The sequence below is a fragment of the Coturnix japonica genome, chromosome 7, assembly GCF_054131305.1.
Source record: "Coturnix japonica strain WE chromosome 7, WE-NBRP24, whole genome shotgun sequence".
Classification (NCBI taxonomy): domain Eukaryota; kingdom Metazoa; phylum Chordata; class Aves; order Galliformes; family Phasianidae; genus Coturnix; species Coturnix japonica.
Window position 1 is genome coordinate 19,505,413 of NC_140669.1, and position 21,493 is coordinate 19,526,905.

Consider the following 21,493-nt stretch of genomic DNA (forward strand, 5'->3'; position numbering starts at 1 on the left):
CACTGTTGCAACACTTCACATCAGACTCGCTAAAGGAGGGCATAAAACAAATGAAAAATGGAAGTTCTCAAAGTAAATGAAGAGAACTGAATATAGTTATGAAATTAAGTCACCAAGATAAAATGCAGGTGTACAGGAACTACAATGGGCAAAAAAGTATACAGGAGGCAAGTAGTTTACATAGAAGCTCCCTTGTCATGCTGGGCAGTTGCATTTCACTTTAATTGACAGCTCTGTTAAAGAAGGAGAAGGAGAGAAAATCTTGGGGCAATAAACAGGAGCGTGGAACACACATTTGAGCTCCTTTGGGATATACACCTTGAAAGCTAACTGTCTGTAAATGTCAAATTATGCTTACTTTCACCAACAAAGCCACAGGAAGCCATATGTGGTAAGTCTGTTTGGTTTTACTGAATTGCCTCGGTAAACAAATACAGAAGCTCTTTCTCTTGACAGGCTTTTGACATACATTGTGGAAGGGTTGAAAGATGGCAGGGATGTATATCTCCTCACAGTGCTTTCTTCCCTTCAGTTATCTGGTTACAACAGGGCTGCTGTTAGAATAGATCAAAGAAAGTAAAATAAGAATTCACTGAGAACTTGCAAAGCACATATAATATAAACTTATCTGCCACTCTTGTTACCAGTGCTGGAGTTGAAATGGATTTACTACCAGAAGTAAACAGAATAAACAAATAGAAATTTGTCTTATTCAGTTTGCAAAGATCTGCTTTGAACAGATCAATGCACAAACTCATCCACGGATATACATACCTAGTAAGCAGGTATATTTCTTGCAAGCAGTGTACAGAATACATAAAATAGGTCTCACATGGCTAATAGTAATACACTACTTCTAACTCTGCCCCGGGACACCAGTGGAAGGTTTAATGTAGTTGTAGCCATTTCACAGTGGAATCAATATGCATTTTTTAAGATGTCATCGACAAGGATTTAGCACTTTCTTCTGAAAATAGTGCTAAATATTCTGAAAATATCTGAAATAGTTGATAATCTTGGAAAATGTAACAAGAGAGCTGACTGCTGTGTACAAAAAACATCTGTGGTTTTTACGTGTTTAGAGACAACACTGCCCACTAACCTTTTCCATCTAAGAAAAGTCAGCTACCAGTTGGAGATCTCTAGATAAGAGGTTTCATTCATGGCCCAAGCACTGTAGAATTTTATCACTTTTATCCTAGTTTCAGTTCCTCCTGTCTTTGTGTAAGCTTTTCATATCCTGACCTTTGCCAATGGCTTGAGGTCCTGCAGGGTTCTCCCTAGATGTGACCTTTGAGACCTGGGCCTTTCTCAGACTGTATTAATGAGTCCTCCATGTTAAGCCTCCTATTGCCATAAGCTCATAATGGATGGATGGATGGATGTGTTGCTTTTCCCTCAGGGTCTCTGCTTAATCTATAAAAATGACACAAAGCCTAAGTAGGAGAAATTGTTTCAGGAAAACTTATTGGTCTAATCCAAATATTAATGAACTCCTCCCTGTGAATCAATTAGTTGGTGTTGAATGATGGATTCATCAAAGGGTGTAAGCTTTCCACATTTCTGCTGATCAAAATGACTAATACAGAGGTGAGCTCAAGGGCTTATGCCCCTTTTTGCCTATCTGTTGCCCCATGTTTCTTCTGAGCTCATGATTCAGCCGTGGATGTCCCACACCCATCCTGTTCTTAAGTGAGCCAAAACCCCACCTTTTCTGTAGGTGGTGGCTTTTTGTACAGGGTTATAGAAGTGCAGAACAGAAAGGTGTTCCTAGTACATTAGTGTCAATCACATCTGAATTGGACCGCAAAAAAGCAACATCTGAAACACACCTTATTCAAGTTGCATTTGCTTCTGTTTTAACTTTGCAAGTAGTTCCATGAAAGGAAGACTCTTGACAAAAAAGGGCATCGTATTAATCATGGTGAGGATGAAAGCAAAACAAATAGCAATAATACCTGACTTTTATGCACTGCTTTCAACCAGTAGTTCTTAAAATGTTTGATCCAATACTGTTATACAGCCCTCAGTGTATTTCTCTTCCAACCAATCTCTGCAGGGAGACACTGTTATCCCTGTTTCTATATGAGGAGCTATAACTCAAAGAGGCACCAATATTGCATGTGAAACAGGGAACTGAACCAAAGTCTCTCTGCTTGTCCTCTACATACTGCTCTCTGCTGAACTTTCTGCTAGTTGCTTAACTAATGGAAAGGTGTCACACTGAAGTATCATGGGAGAAATAGGTTCTTGAAAGGGATTTGAAAGAGGATAAGGCAAGAATTTTATGAATTTTCATGTAATTTTCTTTTAGATGCAAGACAGAATAAGCATGGGGTGAATGAAGATGAACAAATAAATCAGCAGCGATAGGTAAAATATTGTTAGGAAATTGTTAATAATCACATAGATACTTGCACTCCAAGATTTCCATAAGTCTAACTGGTGCCATCAAACTGCAAAAGGTAATCACCAAAGTAGGTTCTGTGTGATAACCGAGTAGGCTTAAACTGTTTGAGGTATTACAGCTCATAGAGAAATGCTAAAACTTATCTGAGGAGACTGTCTATATGGTCACCTCGCTGTGAGCAGAACTAGTTTTACTGATAGATGGTGTGTGGTCTGTTCTTCAAGATAAAGGAGGTGACTGCATTCTGTGCTTATGCGGACAACAGTTTTTCATTTTCACTGCCATTGAAAAGTAGTCTACTATAAATACTGAAGTTGCATCTTGAAGTTTGTGCTCATTATTGCTCACTGACATAGCAGGGATGTGAAGGGCAGATTGACTGCTCCCCTTTACTTCTTAGCAATCTTTTACATATTTGAAGATCTCTCTGAGCAGATCTCAGAGGTGTGAGTACTGTCAGGACGACCAAACCAGCTGCGTGACTGAGAGGCAGAGTTGTGTCAGCCTTGGGCATAATTAAGGCATGTTGGCATTGTCAAGGGTTGTGTGCATGGGGCCAGCAGGTTGTGGCTGGGTGTGTGACTGCGTGCTGTGCTGTTCAGTGCACTCAACACATGTAAAATGAAAACCAGCTCTGTTGGATGGATTGTTTTGAACTACTCTACCATAGAGAGCTGCAGGTTCACAACTACTGTTGTATTCGTTCACTGTGGATATATGTAATCAGTACTGCAGTACAGGTTACCTCTGTATTTCAACAAAAGCGCATGGAGTAGTGCCAGCCCAGAAGCCCTCCGCTCTCACAACAGGACACTGCCACACCTATCCACAGTCACGATAACATCTGTAACACCTGTAAGCCCCTAAGTCACCTCACCAACCTATTTCTTAAGTTTCCTACCCACGCTAATGCCATTAATGAGCATTTCATAATTAACTTAAGCAACCCTCAGCCTTATAGAAGCATCTCTATCTCTCAGATAGGCTCTCGACAATCAAAGCCCAGGCTATGAAACATCTCCCGTAAGGCCTGTACTCTCCCAGCGACCACAACCACAATGGCACGAGGGCAGCAGCGCCTTTAACCGCACGCCGCGCTCCTCCCACGCCCGGGCTCCTGTCCGCTATCGGCGGGTAGTGCGGGCCGTGTTCCCGCAGGGCAGGCCCCGGGCAGGGCTCGGGGAACGCGGGGCCGCGCCTTCCGCCCGCCTGACCCCTCACCCGGCAGCGCTCTGCGGCACAACACGGAAGTGCCATGGCGGCGGCGGCGGAGGAGGCGGCGGGAAGCGGCGGTGGGTCCCCGGCCTCCGCCCGGCGGCGGCTGCGCATCATCTCCGGGCACCTGCGGGGCTCGCCGCGGGCTGCGGGGCAGGAGGCGCTTTCCCCGAGCCCCTGCAAGGCGCAGGGCGGCTCCGCCGGGCCGGCCGCAGGTTCCATCCCCAAGAAACGGTGGGTGCGGGCGGGGGCCCCGCGGGGAGACGGCATCGGTGGGGGCAGGCCGGGCGGCCGGGAGTGGGCAGCGGGCATGGCCGGGCTGGGAGGCGCCAGGGAAGCTCGGGGAGGGTGGCTCTTAGCTGCTGGGATGAGCAGTGTTAGCATGGGGAACCGCTCGCTGCCGTCCTCGGAGCTGGAGGAGCGGCTAGGTGTCTGGGAAGGACTTGAGGCTGCTGTGATGAAAAAAGCAGTGTGTAAAGAGGGGAGGTTGTGTGTGGGTTTTTTGCGCTCCTGGGTTCACGGGTATGTAAGATCTCCTTGTGGGTGCTACTAAGGTGCACTCATTAGTTGGGCTCTGTCTTGAATTTTTTAGAGATGAGTGGGTGTAAGTTTCTTTCTGTTCTCATAGCATGTAGAAGTGGAGCTTCTGTTTTCACGTGAGACCAAGAGAAGACAAACAGTAGAATTACCTAGCAATAAATTGTTTCATCATCTGGTGGATTAAATGCTGTAGTTACAGTAGATAAATATGGTTTCAAGTAACTTATTGTTGTCAGGTCCACTTTCTGGAGGAATGGATTTGCACGTACATTGTGATGTCCCCATTTTCTGATGCGAATTTCCTGTGTGCACATTGCCTTGTTGTCCTGTAAGAGCAGCTCACAGTTTAGGTTATGGACAACCCGCTGCTCTCCATAAAGCAGTGCACAGGCAATGGTGTGATATGTGAAGGTACAGAGGCAGTCAGGAGGCTGACAGGACAAGCAGCAGGTGTGAGTCATTGATCCTGTGCAGAAAACCCATCCAGCTGGTGGTTTGCTCTGAACATTTTATCAGGTAAGCCATGTGAGGTAAAAGGAATGGTCTGAGTGATTGGAACGGACCGTTTGTGGCTTGGGCTCAGTTTGCCTGCTTTGAAGAGACTGAGATGTTAGAGGCATGAAGCCAAATGTTACAAACTGAAAGCATTTAGCTCTCAGTGAGGGGGCACATCAGGCAGTGCTACTCACTGAGAGAAGTGGGTCATCCCAAAAGCATTGGCTTCACATACTATTTTGTAAGGAATTTACTTTAAATTGATTATTATGTACTTTGAAGAGCAGCAGAAACATGGTTATATGAAGATGTGTGTCTACCTGACGGTAGCCACTATTTGTGTGGAAACATGGTCATGGTGAACTTAACGCTGTTAACTTGTTGAAGAGCAAGTGTTGTTCTCCAATATTAGTATTCGCTATAGAAGCATGAAGAATTGCTACTTTTATTTTGATTAACTTGTTCTGGGTTAAGAATAAATTAAATTGCTTCAGAGATCTTATGGTCAAAGTGATACAGCCATGGGGCATTACTCTGTGATAGTGTAAGGGAGCTACTGGAATGTGTGATCCATGTCACTGGTACAGCTGTATTGGTGTAATTAGAGCTCAACATTTCTGTATGTATAGAAATGAAAGCTCTGTTACCTATTGCGATTTACAGCTTGCAAATGATAACTACCCAAGTTCTGTTTGAGTGACTTCCAGCTAATTTAGGCCTGGTTGACTCAAGATTTAGAGTGTGTCAGGCAGAAGGATTTATGCCGCTGTAGGTGAGTCTGGGTGGCTGGCCTTAGTGACAGAGATTACTTAGTGAAGTTGGAGAAGGTCTACCACAGCTGTAGAGGTCTTTAACTATATTGGGGAAAAAATGAACATTTTAAAGCAAACAATTTCAGAACTTATTAGACTTTATCAAAGGTGCTTTTGCTTGAATGAGAAGGTGAAGAGATTCTTGAGGTGAACTTATAGAATGCTGCACGATGGCTGTAACAGTTATCTGAAGCTTGCCAAAAGTAAGGAATTTTAGGAAGTCGACTTCTGAACTTTGCATCTAGGTTCACGTGGGTGATAGGTTTAGTGCTGGATACGTATCATTTAGTTAAATTAACTTTCATTCATCTGTGTGGTAGTTTTGCTTGGGCAGTATAAAGACACTTGCGTAAGGCTAGGACATGATGAATGCTATGGACTTTTCAGTAGAGTTCTTTGCTTTAGGCGTGGTTGGAATTCTTAGGCAGATGTGTAATTAAAAGCCATTGTTTAAATACACGCTTTCCTTCATTTGGTAAGCCCCTAAGCAAAACTAAACACTATCCTCTGTGCTCATATATTGGGTGTGAGAGGCTGAGACTAGAATTCCTGCAAGGATTTTTAGGCAATAATCAGGTATAACGAAACTTCAGGTGTCTAAAAGAGCTTGTTTGAGTGTCTGTAGGCTGTAGTAAATGTACTAGCTGTAAAAAATAATAGCCGAACTTGCATTTCAGGTTGTGATTACTGAGAGTTGCGGCATAAAGGAGATTAGCTGGTTAAACACAATAGATTTCTGAGGTGTGAAAGTGACTCTTACGAGGTTTGGTTCTTTGCTTAGTAACTCAGCTGGTTAAATATCTTTTGCTGATGGGACTATTTCGCGTTCAGTACTTGACCTACTCTGGCAGTGCTTCATTATTTCAGTTCAAGGGTGTCTGACACCAGTGAAGCTGAGCAATCAAAGAGTGGAAGACACTGGAGTACTTTCAACTGGTCTTGGAGTAGGTTACAAGGTCCTGAAGCTGCTTAAAATAAAACCTGTGTTTCTGAAAGCTTTTTTTTAAATCTGCATAGATATTCACACTTACCACTGTAACGTGCTGTGTGCTTGAAACAAATCAATCTGTACTAAGTTTTGTGTTAATATCAAGTTCAGTTGTTTAGTCTATCCAACTTGATAGTGCTTTTGCACGTATCTTTGCATAACTGCGACTTGAGAGAGATGAAGTACTAGACTTGGCAGCTGTTTTTCCTGCTTACCAGGAAAAAGAGGAGTGTGGATTTTGAAAGCTAATGTAACTTTCTATTTTGTGGAGATCCTGAAGATCATGTTTTTATATATATTGCTAACCAGCTTGATATAAATAAATAAATCTAGTGAGAATAACTGATTTATAAATGGTACAGTGATTGTGTAGTGGTGGTTTTTTTTTTCCCCCAGCAATATTAGAATAGTCCAAACCCAAGTGTCTTCCTTCTTTCAGTCTCCTTTTAAATCTATTTATGATGATTCAGCTTTTCTGCTTCTTTTGAGTTATTAATATAATTTTTGCCAGCAAAGCTGCAGCTCAGGTACCTTATTAAAAAATGTCTGTCTTCATTAAGCCTGTTGCATCTTTCCTGTAGTGTCTGAAATAGTCAAAGCATCTGACAGGCACTTCTACCAGATCTGGCTGCATTCTCTGTGTAGTGTTTCTTCTGCAAGGGAGATGACTTGCTTTGACCAAAGAAACACCTTAATTCTTATGCCACAGTCACTAGACACTGACCTTCAGAAATTCTTGTTGACACTCTAAAGGCCGTACTAGTAAGGATCTTATCCAGCTATTTTTCATCACCAGTGAGGAGAGGAAGGGAATACGTAAAATGTACAGAATTCCTGTGTGTACTCATTGAACAGTCCCTGTTTCAAAATGCCTGTGAAGGCTAACCAGTATGTTTGCATGTGGATGTGTTTAAAAGATTGCAGCATCCTTCCTGGTTTTTCATTCTTTCATAAGTCACTTTCAGAAAAGAAGAAGAAAAATAAATGCTTATCAAAAAAGATAAGCTGTCTTGTGCTAAGGGCCTCATTCTCTTTAGGGGAGGATTCACTGTAAGAGTGTGCTTGGTGAGTGGAGAGTCTTATGTACTGTAAGAGTAGAGAGACGTTACTTCTTGGCACAGCATTTCTGTTTTGGATTGTAGGTTTTGATTCAGTGCTGAAGTGGAAGATGGAGGTCATAGTTATAAAAACATCCGTGTCTTCAAACCTTAAAAAAATGATGTGCCTCCTGAAAAATGCATTAAAAGCTTGAATTGGAAAATAATTCTTCCTTGCAAGTATTTTTTCAAAACTTAACATTATTCTGTTGGATTTGGTGGCTGGTTATTATTAAACTCATTTTACTGGTGAGGCTTAAGATAAAAACTTTATATGCAGTTATTCTGAAGATTAACTACGTAAAATGTACAACTTGTACTGTATCACTTTGAAAACAGCAAAGTGCTGCAATTCTTCAGGACGCAGTTATTCTGGAATAACTTTTATGTATGACAGAAAATAGGAGTGCCTCAGAGATGGAGCACTACTATTAATCTAGCTGTAGTAGATTGTGTTATAACTAACTTAACAAGGGCCAAAGTTCTTCAGAGTTTAAAAGGGAGTGTTGATTGAGTGTAATAAAATGTTCAGCTGTCATCTAATAAGCTTTTTGTGTCATGGAGTAAAGAAAAAGAGTAGATTTTCTCACTTTCCCTTCTTTTTGTGGGAAAGTTATTTTTCTTTTCCCTGTTGGATGCAAAGATATTTGTGTCTTTCTCAGTGTTATTGTGGGCACACTGTTATCCAGTGTAAGCCACAGGATGAGTGCAAAGCCAGTCCTCCACTCTTTAGCAATTTCAGACCCAGGTTTGGTTGCTCAAGTCAGCTTGTTAACATCTAACTCTAGGTCAAGCAAAACATGAGCTGGTGCCTAAAGATGCTACTTCAGTGCAACAAAAAAGGTCAAAGAGGCATCCTGTCATACCACTAATATATAAATGCTTTTTTGTTGTAAAGATTTGTATACTGTAAATGTAAGTGATGGCTATGCCTCAATGCTTGTATGAGTACTTTAAAATCTTTAAACACTTTTTGTATTGCTGTTTTTCTTCTCAAGTGAATTCAGGATCTTTTTAGGTTGGAGACTGATAACACTGAAGCTTAGGGTGAGCACCATAGGGTGAAGAAGGTCTGAGGAGCACAGGAAGTGTTTCTCAGTTAAATATGTAGAATCACAAAGGTTGGAAAACACCTCCAAGATCATCAAGTCCAACCATCATCCTACACCCACCATGCTCACAAAGCACATCCCTCAGTGCCACAACCACAGACTGCTCTCCCACTGGGATGGCTGCACGAGTTGGTACCCTCAGCCACCACATGTGAGCAAAGAAAGAGCCAACCAAGATGAGGTAACACCTACATCAATGAGGAAAGGAATGCAATTACTCACAGAAAAATCCTGTAGCAAGAAACCGTACTCAGACGTTACCTTTTCTTCTGTAAATACCTTGATGTTTCTCACTAAACTTAGAACTCTGAAAGGTTAGATTCCATATGTGGCTTGGTAAGTGTTTGACGGCACTAACTCTTTAGGTAATGATGTTTTTAAGCAAAAGTTGATGCTGAACTAAATCCTGGCATATCTGACTTCTGAGTTTAAGGTAGTGGAAGCTTCTGGCAAAGAAGGAAAGAATTTTAAGAAATCATAAGAGCAAGAACATGATGCATTGAGGAAGGTGTGGCAGTTCACAGGAGGCTTTTGGGATTGCATCAAAGCAGATAATTGTTTGTCAAGGTTATTTCTTGAAGTATATCAGTAGATAAGATAAGGTTCTTACATGTAAATAATAAAGTGATAAAAGAAAGTGCCATAATTTGAAGGCAAATGTGACTTCATATGCAACAACAATTCATATGTATTACCAAACTATAAGTAGGCAACTCTTCGGACAGATGGTATGTCAGAAATGTCAGAGCTGAATTCATTCAAATAAACATGAGTTTCTTGTTAGATCTTTTCATGTCAAGTAAACCAAGGTGGACATATCTACAGGTTAAATTTTATTAGGGGGAAAAAAAACCACAAATCTAGATACAAATATAAGTGTAAACTGCACTTAACATGTGAAATACAATATTGGTTATTGCATGAGAAGTAGACAAAGTGAAAAACTGAGTCTGTGGATCAATTTCTTGATACCTGCTAAGGTCTGAATTCCTATGTAGAAGAAATTGAATGTATACGTATTTATTTAAACTTAAGATTTACTTAAGTTGGATAGAACAATCTTTGTTAATGCAAAAGACTACAATCATTACTTTTACTCCAAGCTGTAGTGGCTTCCAGGAAATCAACCACAGACATCTATAGTGTGTGTAACATCCAAAAGTAGCTGCTGTGTACAGGTTATCTGGGTTGATAGCAGAAGCCAAGAAATGTTCTTCACTGGTTATCTGATGCATTTGGTTTGGAGCATGCAAGAAGTCTTCAACACAATACATAAAGGTCTTGTCCAGAAGCTGAGCTTATTTTGCTTGAGAAAATTAACAACTTTAACAGTTGTTGAATGGGATTTTTGAAGGCAGTGAAGCAGACTTTCCTGACTTTACAAGCTTCCAAGAAATATTTTCTATGTGATTGATCTCTAGTGTTTGAAAAGTGTTGAGGTGCCTGTTCCCTGGCTGCCTGGAAGTAGCCATTGCATGCATTTTTGCTGTAGAGCTGACACTTCCAAGATAGAAACTGATACCAGTAGAATTAGTAGGCGGAATAGAAAAAGCTTTTTGTAAAGTACTCCCTTCCATGAGAATCATCTGTATAGAGTACCAGATGTGTAGGTATAGTATCTTGGCTTTCCTCAGAATGGGTGTAGTGTTTCATTATTAATTCACTTAATTCACCAAATTACTTAAGGTTTTTACAAGAAAACATTGGAGAAGCACCAGTTTCCTTGTTCCTCAGGGCTTTATTATTAAAATGTAATGAAGTAGTCAAGGTTGGCATTATGTAAGAAGACTTAACATTGTTTGTTTTTTAAACTGTTCTGATTTGAAAACAAAAGCAAATCAAACCAAAAGGAGCCACACCACACACTGCTCTGGTCCCATCAAGTCTTCCATGCCTTAAATGTTGTCTGCACTTGCAGCTTTCTGTAGATTGAAACTGCAAATATGAACCAAGGTTCATGTTGCTGTAGCATATACTTAGCAAACAAACAGCAGCTGTAGTAGATGCCTGTGCAGCTGCAGGGCTTTATGTGAAAACACAGGCTGCAGGACTGGAATGTGTCTAAGTTTACTAGAGCAGGTCTCTTACTGGCCTTTAGAAGTTATTGCACGCAGGCTTGGTTTGCTGCAGGGAAGGCTCCCCATGAGGGGAGACATGTAGGGGTGACAAACATAGCGGATATTCCCTGCCTGCAGCATGTCATTCTCCAGATAAATGATGCTTTCATAAAGCAGTTCTTGGAGGGATTCCTTGGGCTATATTCCCTTTCTTAATTTCTAGGGACCTAATAGTAATTTACTGCTGGCTCCAGAAGCTTTCTTATCTGGTGCTGGAATGACTGTGTAGCCCATGCAGGGACTGCTGCAGCACAACAGGAGGGGACCTCCAGGTGTCACCTAAGGGAATGGTTCTGAGTTAGTACCAGAAATCCAGCTGAAGTGGGCTTTGAGGAGTTACTGTATAGATAATGTTCTGGTGCAAATCCTTAGCACCATCATGCTACATGAATCTTACTGTGTGCCTGCTCCAAGTCTTGCAATAACTTCACAGCCTGTAAGACTTGTCTGCATTGTTCCACTAGACAAACAGCAGTGGTTCAGCCAATGTGCTGGCTATTCAAAGTGCCACTTACATGTCATTTCCAAGAATGTGCTGTTCTTGGGTGGCAGAACGGGAGTGTCTGTTTATTTTGTGTGTGCGATGTTTGTGGGCTAAGCACCAGCTGATGATTGAATCAGAAGCACTGGTGGTTATTGTGACAACACTGCCTTGAGCATTTTGGCTCTGCTCTAGCTGGGTCCCATTGGTTCAGTTGGTTGAATGGCACAGACTTAGGGCTGCTTCCCTGAAGAAAATACAGGAAATGGCCGTTGCTGGTTTAGCCAAGTAGCCCATTTGCTTCTGTTTGTGTGATGTGCTGCATTTCATGTGGTTTTGTAGAAGTGAGGGGGAAGTTATGTTGAGGTCGCTGCGCTTGGATATGTGTCCCTGTAATGATGCAATTAATTAATTCTACTGAGCTACAGTTCATTCATTAACATGGTTTCTGTGTTTCTATGAATGTGATCTTGTAACTTTATTGTAAGTGAGGAAACAATTTGCTTTTTGCTGAAAGAGTTTTTGCTGCAAAAATAAAAATGAGTAATTCTTATTGCATCGAGTCAAACTGTTTCAGTGCGGAACATTGAACAGAGAGGTTTGAATACGCTAAACCTCAGCGCACTGTTTTCACAACACTTGCTGGCATTGTCAGTGTTTCCATGGTAACTTGCTTTCTTTCAGGTTTTTCCCTTCGTGCGATATCATTACTTGTTTTACATGCATGTGCTGTGTATGTATGTAATGTCAAAAAAATGCAAAGCAAGCTTGCTTTTAACATTTTTACGTGTATCATTTCATTTCAGTACTGATTTGCTGGCTTTAAAGTTAGGAGGCAAGGAAGAACTGATCACTTGTTAATATTTAATGCGAAAGTGGTGCTAATGAGCTTGATATTCTGTTGGGGTCACTGTACCTGGATAGAAAAGCCATCATCTTTAAATGAGGCAGCTTAAGTACAATACAAAACATAGCAGCTTTGAGTTCAAAACAAGAAAACCAGCAAATGTTGGTGGCCTTGTCGTGTACGACACAGACCTAAATAATCGGTCATTTTATTTTATATTCTGGATGTTTTTAGGCTGTTTGTTAGGAAGCAACGTGCAGTATTTCCTCCAACTTGTTACTGTGTAGGTGGGAAGTGCTAGGAGCCACTGTAAGTAAATCAGATAGCAGTCCCGAAGTTGGCAGTACTCCCTGCTGTGGTAGAACAAAGGAAAGAATAAATGTCAGTGGCTCATTACTAAACAGCCCTTTCTGTCTCCAAACAGAAACCTCAGAATTGCTTTGTATATTTGTAGCTTTGAATATAGAAATTAGATGTTTATAATTAACTTCCTGTTGTGCTTGCCACAAAGCCATCTTTTAGGCAGAGTGGGATTTGCCTGTCTTTGTCTTATGTGGTAGTTGAGATGTTTCAGAACCAGCTGTTCTTCTGCAAACATGTGAGCTGTTGTATTAGCATTTAAATTAATTACTCTCATCACAGCAATAATAAGAGCTGTGTTATCTTTCAGAGCGAACCATAACCATTACTTACTTATTTCATTCAGAAGTAGTTCATCCTGAAAGCTCTTAGGAAATTTGACTTCTTTCCTTCTGTTCAGTGTTTTAAAACCTGAAGAAAGCACCAGCCTAGGAAAGCAGGCCTTCAGGAGGGGCCAGCAACTGACAATGCAGGTGGCTTAGCAGAAGGCCCCCTTTACTGAGTGTCTACTCAGTGCCTCCACTGTGCCCCTCTGGCCTTTGGAGGACTCATCTGTCTGAGTGGGCATTGGGGTGGTTGAATGTCCCAGAGCAGCACTCACCTGGTTACCCACATTCATTGGCTCCTCTAAGCCTGCCCCTTTGTGTCCCGTCCTGGCTGATCATCATCAGCCTCACTGCTGCTTTCTCTGCCCTGTTCCACACATCACACTTAGCAGTGTTTTTTGGCACTGCCTTGAAAAGAGGACCTGCTTAAGCCTTCCTCAAATTTGGTCGATTGATATCAAGTCTGTTCTGACTTTACATGATTGAACAAACCAGAATTTGGATGTACAGAAGTGCTCCATGTAGTCAGCAAAAGAACTGCTGCTTTGAGGAGAACTGCAGTCCTGGACAACTGCAGATGAAACAGCTTAATTTGGTGGCAGTGTAACAGTCCCTCAGGAACTGGTGCTTAGCATCACACACTGGCTATTTCACGAATGCGTCAGTTTCTAAGTGCTTGAAGTTCCTTTAAAGCTTGCCTAGGACGTGCTAAGCTTATGAAAGGCTCGTTGAAATGTCTGTGTCAAACTTCTGTAGTAGAAGTCCACATTTTTTCTATTTGATTACTTGAAGCCTTGTGGACAGGCAGTCAGAAGAAACTGTACTTTGACTGTGTACAGCACTGGTGGAATCTCTGCAACCTGCTTTTGTGTTTTCTCTGTTACAAAGGCCTTTGGTAGTCCAGTAGCACCCAGCTATCTTGCACATACAGCTGGAGTTATGACCACTTTCAGGCAGTAACTTTGATCTGTGAAATCTTGAAATGATTACTGATCATTCTATTCTCTTGTTCTTCTAAGATACAAAAATGATCACTGATCATTCTCTTGTTCTTCTAAGATACACTCAATGAGTACGATCTATGTTTACTGTGTGTAGCAGAGTGAGATATATCATCTGTTCTTTAAGATGCATTTTTGTTAATTCGATTTTTACATTAGCACTTCATTTCTAATTTAAATGAATTGATTTTTTTCTGAAGCAAAATTGAATTGATATGTGATTACTCTTTGTGTTTCTCTGTATCTTCAATGTGTTTACATTGATACACTGCTGATGATTTTTATTGAGATCGAGAGATCTGTTTTGGAATGGTTGTGTTTAGACAACTCAACTACAAACTGCCTGTTTGTAGTACTACTGGTAATGATGCAGAGGATTAAAGAGGAGCATCTTTCAAATGTAATCTTTGCTGATTCAAAAATATTAGTTGTACAATTTATCTTTTGACTTCAACTGGCTGCCCATAAGGTCTTTCAAACCTTGGGTTGCAATCTGAAGGAATAATAGTTATGACTGCAAATGATTTTTTTTTGGAGTATTAGGTTCTGTACTTTTGATATATATTCGACTTCTTAAGTTGCTATGTTTCCAAAGCTATGAAATCATAAATCATACAAACATTTTGGCCTTAACGTGTGCTAACATTTTCAATCATTTATGTTTTCCCCCTTCTAGACAAGAAATTCTGAAGTGGAATGGATGGGGATATAATGACTCCAAATTCATATTCAATAAGAAGGGTCAAGCAGAATTCACAGGAAAGAGGTAAGCTGGCAAATTATATCACTGAAGTATTTTATTAGTAATATTTTTGAGTAGAGTTCTAAAACTGCAGTGTTCAGCGAAACTGAAAGCAGCAGAAAGCTTCCTGTATCTCATAGAACAGGTCATTAGTTCTGCATGGGTTTACTGAATTCTTGTTGTAGTAGTGAAACTTCCCCTGGAGCGTAGAATGAGGATCTGCAGCATTTTCTAAGGCTTTAGAAAACATGGAGCAGTTCCATAGAGTAGTTCCAGTTTTGAGAATCTCATGAGCATCTGCAAGTTGCTTCACTCAACTCTTAATTTGTTTTAGGTTTCTTAACTGTTGTGCTTGGAGTTTCTGTATGTTCTTAGCTTAAAATTGAAATGAATGTAGTGGTGTCAGCATACACCACTGATCTGTTGTCTTCTAGCTTTATACACAGCATATTTGTTTTTCTGAAAAATATATTTATAGTTTTTCAGCAAAGACAAGATGAATTCTTCTTCAGGATCTCTTTACTTTCTTTAGTGAGTTTTAAGCCTGTCACTTAATATCTTACTGCTCATTTCTACCTGAAATGAAACGAGTCTTACGGTCTTAGTTTTAAAAATAATAAAAAGTAGAAGTGATGAGTTTAATAGGAAAGAGAAATGAATTTGCTGGGACAGTGCACTGAAGAAAAACTCATTACTCTTTGGGTTTTTGCACAACTGGTGTGAGCTAGTTTGAGTCAAACCTGCAAAAAAATCTATCTCAAGTATTGAACACAAATCATTAATCTTTTAACTTTCAGTCCCAGGTTAAAATGCAAAGCATTATCTTAGGCTCATGAGTTCACTGCATACTATGTGGGGAGATCTTGGTGATGAGAACTGATGAGTTCTGTTCCCTGTTCTAGAAGGGATGGGAATGATGTTTTATCATTCACCTGATTGGAGAGTCCTCTGTTAAGTCCAGTTCAATGATGAAGACATTATGTAAAATTGGACCCAGTAGCAATGTGGCAATTTGCACTCCTTTTTTGGACAGACTTATTTTTCTTATCTTTAAGCCTTGAGAAGAATTTTCCCATTAGTACTGTGGCAGCATATTTTCTTTAATGGCTGTTGACGTAGAACCTTTGAGGAAACAGAGAGGGCTGTAGAATGTAATGTTCACTGCAGTCTCTTTGTTTACTTTGTTTTCACACTCTCATAGAACTCCAAGGGTTAGTGAAACAGGAATTCTCTTTATGGAAGTTGCACTGTCTCAGCAGACTGTGCTTATCTACTTGTCAGTTTATCTTTTTTCATTACCAACTATACCATCATTCCAGAAGTAGAAGGTACTTGCTTGAGTGAGCAAATAAACCTATTTTTCTAGGGAGGACAGTTCTTATTTTATTTTTGTTCTGGGACTTCTTTTGCCATCATCATATGTACAAAGCTTACCCTTGAGTAACTAGTCATAATTGCATTCTGTGCAGTAAACTCACCAATTTACTCTCTGTTTGGACTTTTGTTTGCCCGCAGTTAGTTGTTAGATTCCTGTCAGCTTTACTTTGTCCTTTGAGAGAGCTATAGCAATAGGTGGGCAATACCGAAAAGTATGTCTGGAGAGGAAAAAGGACCAAGCTGAACCAAGATGTTCTGTACCTTTGCAGATTGCCAATTTACATTAGGCTTGTACCTTAAATTTTTGTTGCTTTTTGTACTTGCCTTTCCATATAACTCATCTGTATGAATATGATGTATGAATAATAGCTGTCACAGAAGGGATCACTGAACTTAGCCTTTCTAGCTGACTTCCAACGTGTTTGTACCATTTTATCTCTAGGAATTGAGTTGGTTTTTGTTTTATCAGTGGGAGAACTAGAAGGTAGTTAAGATAGGGAAACAAAATGAGTTGCTCTTTTTGCATAGTAGGTGACTTAATTGTGGCTGTGAAGCACAGGGTCATGGTTAGATGTAGTAAATAAATTATTGTAGAAGAAAGATCTGTGGGGCCTAATGTAGTGACCCGTGTATGAGCTAATAGGATTTTCAACTGCTAAAAGTTCTTTATACCGAAGAAGGATAATTGTTTTCTTCTCGGAGAATGCTTGTTAATATATTTTAAACATATACAAAGTGTGTAAATGTACACAATTAACAAATTTTCACCTCATTAAAGTGTGTGCCCTGCCTTGCTTGTTCTTGCGTGCAGCATGCACCGTCATGACAAACTTCTTTGTCACTTGTCTTGCAACTTTCATCTGTCATAGCTCATGCCAACAGGTTTGTGATAGACACATCACTTGATGGTTTCAAATGCATCCTGCGGATGAGAGGAACCCTGAGCTCTGGTTTTCTTGAAACTGCGATAGGTGTATTGAGCTGAGTTTGTGTGTTTGAGACTGCTTTAGTTTACAGTGCAGTGTGTCTGTACTAGTGTGTATACTGTGACACTGCTTTGTGCGTCATTTAAAAATGAAAGTGGGGGTGGGGTATATGAAAAGCCTTATGCCTCAGTTTCCAAAGATCATGAAGTAAAATAATGGCTGAGGTATTCACATCTGATTTGGTTTTGTTTTAAGTATAGAATACTTAAATGCATTGAAACTGTGCAGTTTCATGAAAACTGAATGGGCAGAGCTTTGCAGCCTTTTAGATGAAGAACTGAATTTAAAACTTACTATTTGTGCTAATGCAGAATCAAAAGAAGTGTATCTCACGTACATTCTTTCAATTTAAAATGACGCTATGTAATGTTGACTTTCCAGGTACAGATTAGGTGGTATGGTATTACCAACTTTTAAAGAATGGATAGAAAAAACCTTTGGAGCAAGTCTGGAGCACAAAACTACCTCTAGAGTAAGTAAATAGCCAAACCAGTTCCTTTGAATGTTAGTCTTGGTGATGATCGAGACCAGATTGTTAAAGGTGATTCAGCTGTTGATCTGAAGGTCACCTTGCATCTAATTGATTTAACCATAGCGAATTAACACCTAAAAGTTGCTATCTGGTGTAGAACTACTATGTAAAATTTCTAATGACTTAGCACAACTTGTAGTTCTAGGTCAACTGGTAGTGCATTAATTGGGTAAAGTATCTCCCACGCAGGGAGATTTTAGTCCTTGTTTGTAGGCTGTTTTTCAAGATTGTGGAAACTCGTAGTCTGCAGAGAATTATTATTCATGAAACTGTTATGATTGTTTGTGACAATAAAGATGGAAGATAGGGTGACACAAAATTGTGCCATGTTGTCAGTGTATTTAAAGTTATCTGAGTTCTAATTTGACAGCAATACTTTTCACGTCTGACTGCTGAAAACTGGCTATCAGAATGGTTTTCAGGAAGAAAAACCAAGTGTGTTCAGGATGTACTGGTTTTGTGAAAAATACATATTTTGCTTTTCAAGCAGAATAGCTCAAGATTGACCCATCTCATTTAAGAATAATTCATTTGAGGCTGAGGGTTCCTGAATAGATAGCTGCCAAAGCAGTGCTGGAAGGAGGTTGTTCTTGTACAGTGTCTGTATTGACACTGTTTTGGGTAATGGTTTTATTTACCTATTTCTGAAGTGAGTTCAACATTGTGTTTTCTCTGATGCAGGTAATCTCATTGGACCTGAAAAACTTGAGCACTTCAGTCTTCTGCTAGTCAATTCGTTCTTTCATCTGCTTAGTTTCTTCATGTGTAACTATATATTTTTTAAAACTTTATCTTGATGGGTGTTTTTTCCTTGGACCTCAGATACAGGAACAACAGTAGGGAAAGGACCTCTTGCTCTATTTGTCTTTATCTCTTCTTGCCTTTATTCCATAGGACTGAAGGGTTCCCTGTCATCTGTAGCCTTTCTGTTGTAACTTACTTCAGTAAATGTACCCACTTTTCTGCTCCTTAAGGCCTGATGACTTTTTTCCATTTTTAGTTTAGACTTAGAAAAGGCAGCAGTTTACCTAGTTCGTGTATGCTTCCTGTCTAACCTTTCAGTGCACAGCTAATAAAATATCTCAGTCCCATAGGAAAAAAATTTTTGTCTGGTATCCTACAAAAGATTTATATAGATGAATATTAACTTTCATTTTTTTCATCTTCATAATGTAAATAAATTCTTGCAGAACACAAAAAGACCCAATATGGTTGTCTGTAAGGAATTGTTCTAGATAATTTGTCTTCATCTTATAGAGATCCAAGATCATCAAGCATTTGATGTTCATCTTGAAAAAAAATGCGTTTATCTACAAAAATTTCTTAAGGAAGCTAGTGTGAAATAGAAAATAGAGGAGAGCTAACAGGAATTTTCTTTGAACAGAGATCTTTTATTACTTGGTTACTTAGTATATTTGTTTTTCCTTGTGTTTTCATCTTTGAGTTCTGCTCTTGAGTTTATCCAATAGCACTGTGTGGATGCCTGTTAATAGCAGACTAGCAAGAGCTAAGAGCAGCAGCTCTCAGCTTAATTTGACTAACCCCTAAAATCGGGATCTCTTAGTAGCAGTATACCTCCTGCCGCTTCTCACCTTGATCTCTAGTTTCCGTGTTTGTAGGTGACAGTGTGAATACAATGGAGGGAAAACCTTTTTCTCCTATGTGTAACACCTTACTTCAGATATAGCATCATCTTTAAAAGACAAGTCAAAGCAGCACATCTTTTTTCAGAAGTAAATCATTATTAAAACTGTATTTTTGTAAGATCAAATAAAACAAATAATTAGCTACCCACTTGAGACTCTGAGCTTTTGTGAGCTATTAGTCATGAATCTAACTAAAGTAAATATTCTTTACTAAATTATCCTCTAAGTCCTCTTAATTTCTATGTAGTTTCTTTGAAATATGCCATAGATCTTTGCAATCACATGAATACTTTCTTGTTGAAGTTGAAGTCTTCCCTTCTTCTTCCAGGCTGGATGTGACTCTGGGCAGTGTGGTCTAGTGGTTGGTGCCCCTGCCTATGGCATGGGGGTTGAAAATAGATGATCTTTGAGGTCATTCTTTGATTCTTCAGATCTCACTATTTAACATTTAAAGCAGTTACAAGCATTACACTTACGTTCACAAAGCGAACTAAAAGGTTTATGTATTTCTTGTATTGTGTGAGAAATTTTGAACTTTATCAACATAAGGGTCTTTAGTTCAGGCAGTTGATTCTCTTAAATCTTGAATTCCTTAGGACAAGTATTTTACCTAGTATGCACTCATAAGCTTGTTCACTTCTCCAGACTTGTCAGGAAAAAAGTCAGAATGTACTATGGAATAAAACTGTGTGTGCATCTAGTGAGATGGGTACTAGGGAAGGCAAATGGATCAATGACTGAAGATAAGGCAAAGAACTTCTGTACTTCTAATCTTAAATACCTGTGTTTTGGTAATGGTTAATGGTAAACAGTTTTTTTTTTCTTTTTTTAATTGTGAAGAAATGCTATGAGAGGCAGCTTATTTTTAATGAAAACATTTTCTTGTATTGTAGGCATCTTTAAATGTTAATGATGTACCTCCATCTATTGTAAATGAAGAATTTCTTCAGGATCTTAGAGCCACTAAAATCTCATATTCACAGGATGCTGAAGATAGGGTATTCAGAGCTCATGGTAAGAGAAGTTCATTTATATAACTGTACTTCAGATGCTTCCTGTTTGAACTTGATTACTTATTGTTTGTTTTTCAGGACACTGCCTACATGAGATATTTGTACTCAGGGAAGGAATGTTTAAACGAATTCCTGATATAGTTGTATGGCCTGGTAAGTTTAATGTTTCTTTACTTCTTCCTTCTGCTCTGTTTACTAAATTCCTGTGCTCTCTCATTATTAAGAAGTTGTCTGGCCAGCCGTGCTCATCTTTAGATACCCCAACGGATTTTTTGGGGGGGTATGGTAATCGTGACTTTGTAACATGAAGTCCCATTACTTAATAGGGAAGTAAAATTTTTTACTAAATATAAGTGAAATTTCAGGTGACAGCAGAATTTGTGACCAGTAACCACAGTATAATGTGAACTTGTATATGTACCAAGAATAGCTGTCTAAATTGCAGACAAAATCATCTTGTTTGGGGTGTGAGCTGGTAGAAGGGTGCTTAAATGTTTACATTAAAAATTTGGTCTTATGGTATACTGTACTGAAAGAATATTTTAAAGGTGTAACACCTGTCAACTCCAATCAAAATGCTTTATGGAGGGTGATTGACTTGAAGAAAAGGCGATGCTGGCTAGACTCATATCAAATAGAATAGTCACTAGTGTTGTAGTTTAAAACATAGCAGAATAATGCTTGTTTTTATCGAGTAGAAGAACATGGAAACTTTAACTGAGAAAACTTAATTTACTTATTTGTGTGAATTTTCCAATTGAGTCATGTTTCTCAGGTATTTTCCTGGGTATATAGCTCAATTCTTACCTGTTTGTTAGCCCATCTTACCCTGAGAATTTCCAGTAAGTCTCAATCTGTGAGCAGGAGACCAAGGCTATAATGTAAGTTTTTTAAAAGTAGAGTTGTTTTATGTCTAAGGTGTACTCTAGAGCTCTTTTTACTTTGAGTCCCGCTGTTTAGCGCCTAACTCTTTGAAACGTCTTTCTTGCTGGTGTCAGAAAAGGAGCTGCTGACTATTCAGACTGATATTTAAACACAAGTAACAAGCACAAATCCTGTTTAACCTTTTCAGTTTGCCATGAAGATGTAGTTAAAATTGTGGAATTAGCCTGCAAACACAATCTCTGCATAATACCGTTTGGTGGTAAGTAGTGTTAAATATCAAATCTGTTTAACATCACTAGTGCAAAATTATTCTACTTGCATTTAATTTAAGTCTGTGGTTTTTGTAATATAGTAGGAGGCATTTATTTGGGAGTAACCCAAATAACCCTTGAATTTTAAATGCTGTCTACTTTCTGTGGTCTTGTAGTGTTAAATGTTGCTGTATTTAGGTGGGCAAAAGTCAGCATGGGTAAAACACTTTGAATATTAGAAATGCAAGAGAAGTGTTTAT

The 21,493-nt window shown here is 39.4% G+C and overlaps 1 protein-coding gene across 6 annotated transcripts in view; it reads left to right on the forward strand.

Annotated features, from left to right (window-relative positions):
* Nucleotides 1-21,493, forward strand: part of AGPS (alkylglycerone phosphate synthase) — a 69,357-nt gene that overhangs the window by 14,980 nt on the left and 32,884 nt on the right. For 3 of the 6 annotated variants that reach the window (XR_014947993.1, XM_015868396.3, XM_085552575.1), the window contains exons 1-6: nucleotides 3,647-3,859; nucleotides 14,478-14,567; nucleotides 17,288-17,378; nucleotides 19,978-20,098; nucleotides 20,176-20,250; nucleotides 21,170-21,241. Coding sequence is in view for 5 of the 6 variants with exons in the window: in XM_015868396.3 (XP_015723882.2) it covers nucleotides 3,666-3,859; nucleotides 14,478-14,567; nucleotides 17,288-17,378; nucleotides 19,978-20,098; nucleotides 20,176-20,250; nucleotides 21,170-21,241 (643 nt within the window). In the remaining variant the exon portion in view is untranslated. Of the gene's footprint in view, nucleotides 1-3,646; nucleotides 3,860-14,477; nucleotides 14,568-17,287; nucleotides 17,379-19,977; nucleotides 20,099-20,175; nucleotides 20,251-21,169; nucleotides 21,242-21,493 lie in introns of those variants that run through there. The other 3 variants (XM_085552576.1, XM_085552577.1, XM_085552578.1) reach the window with 3 other exon arrangements.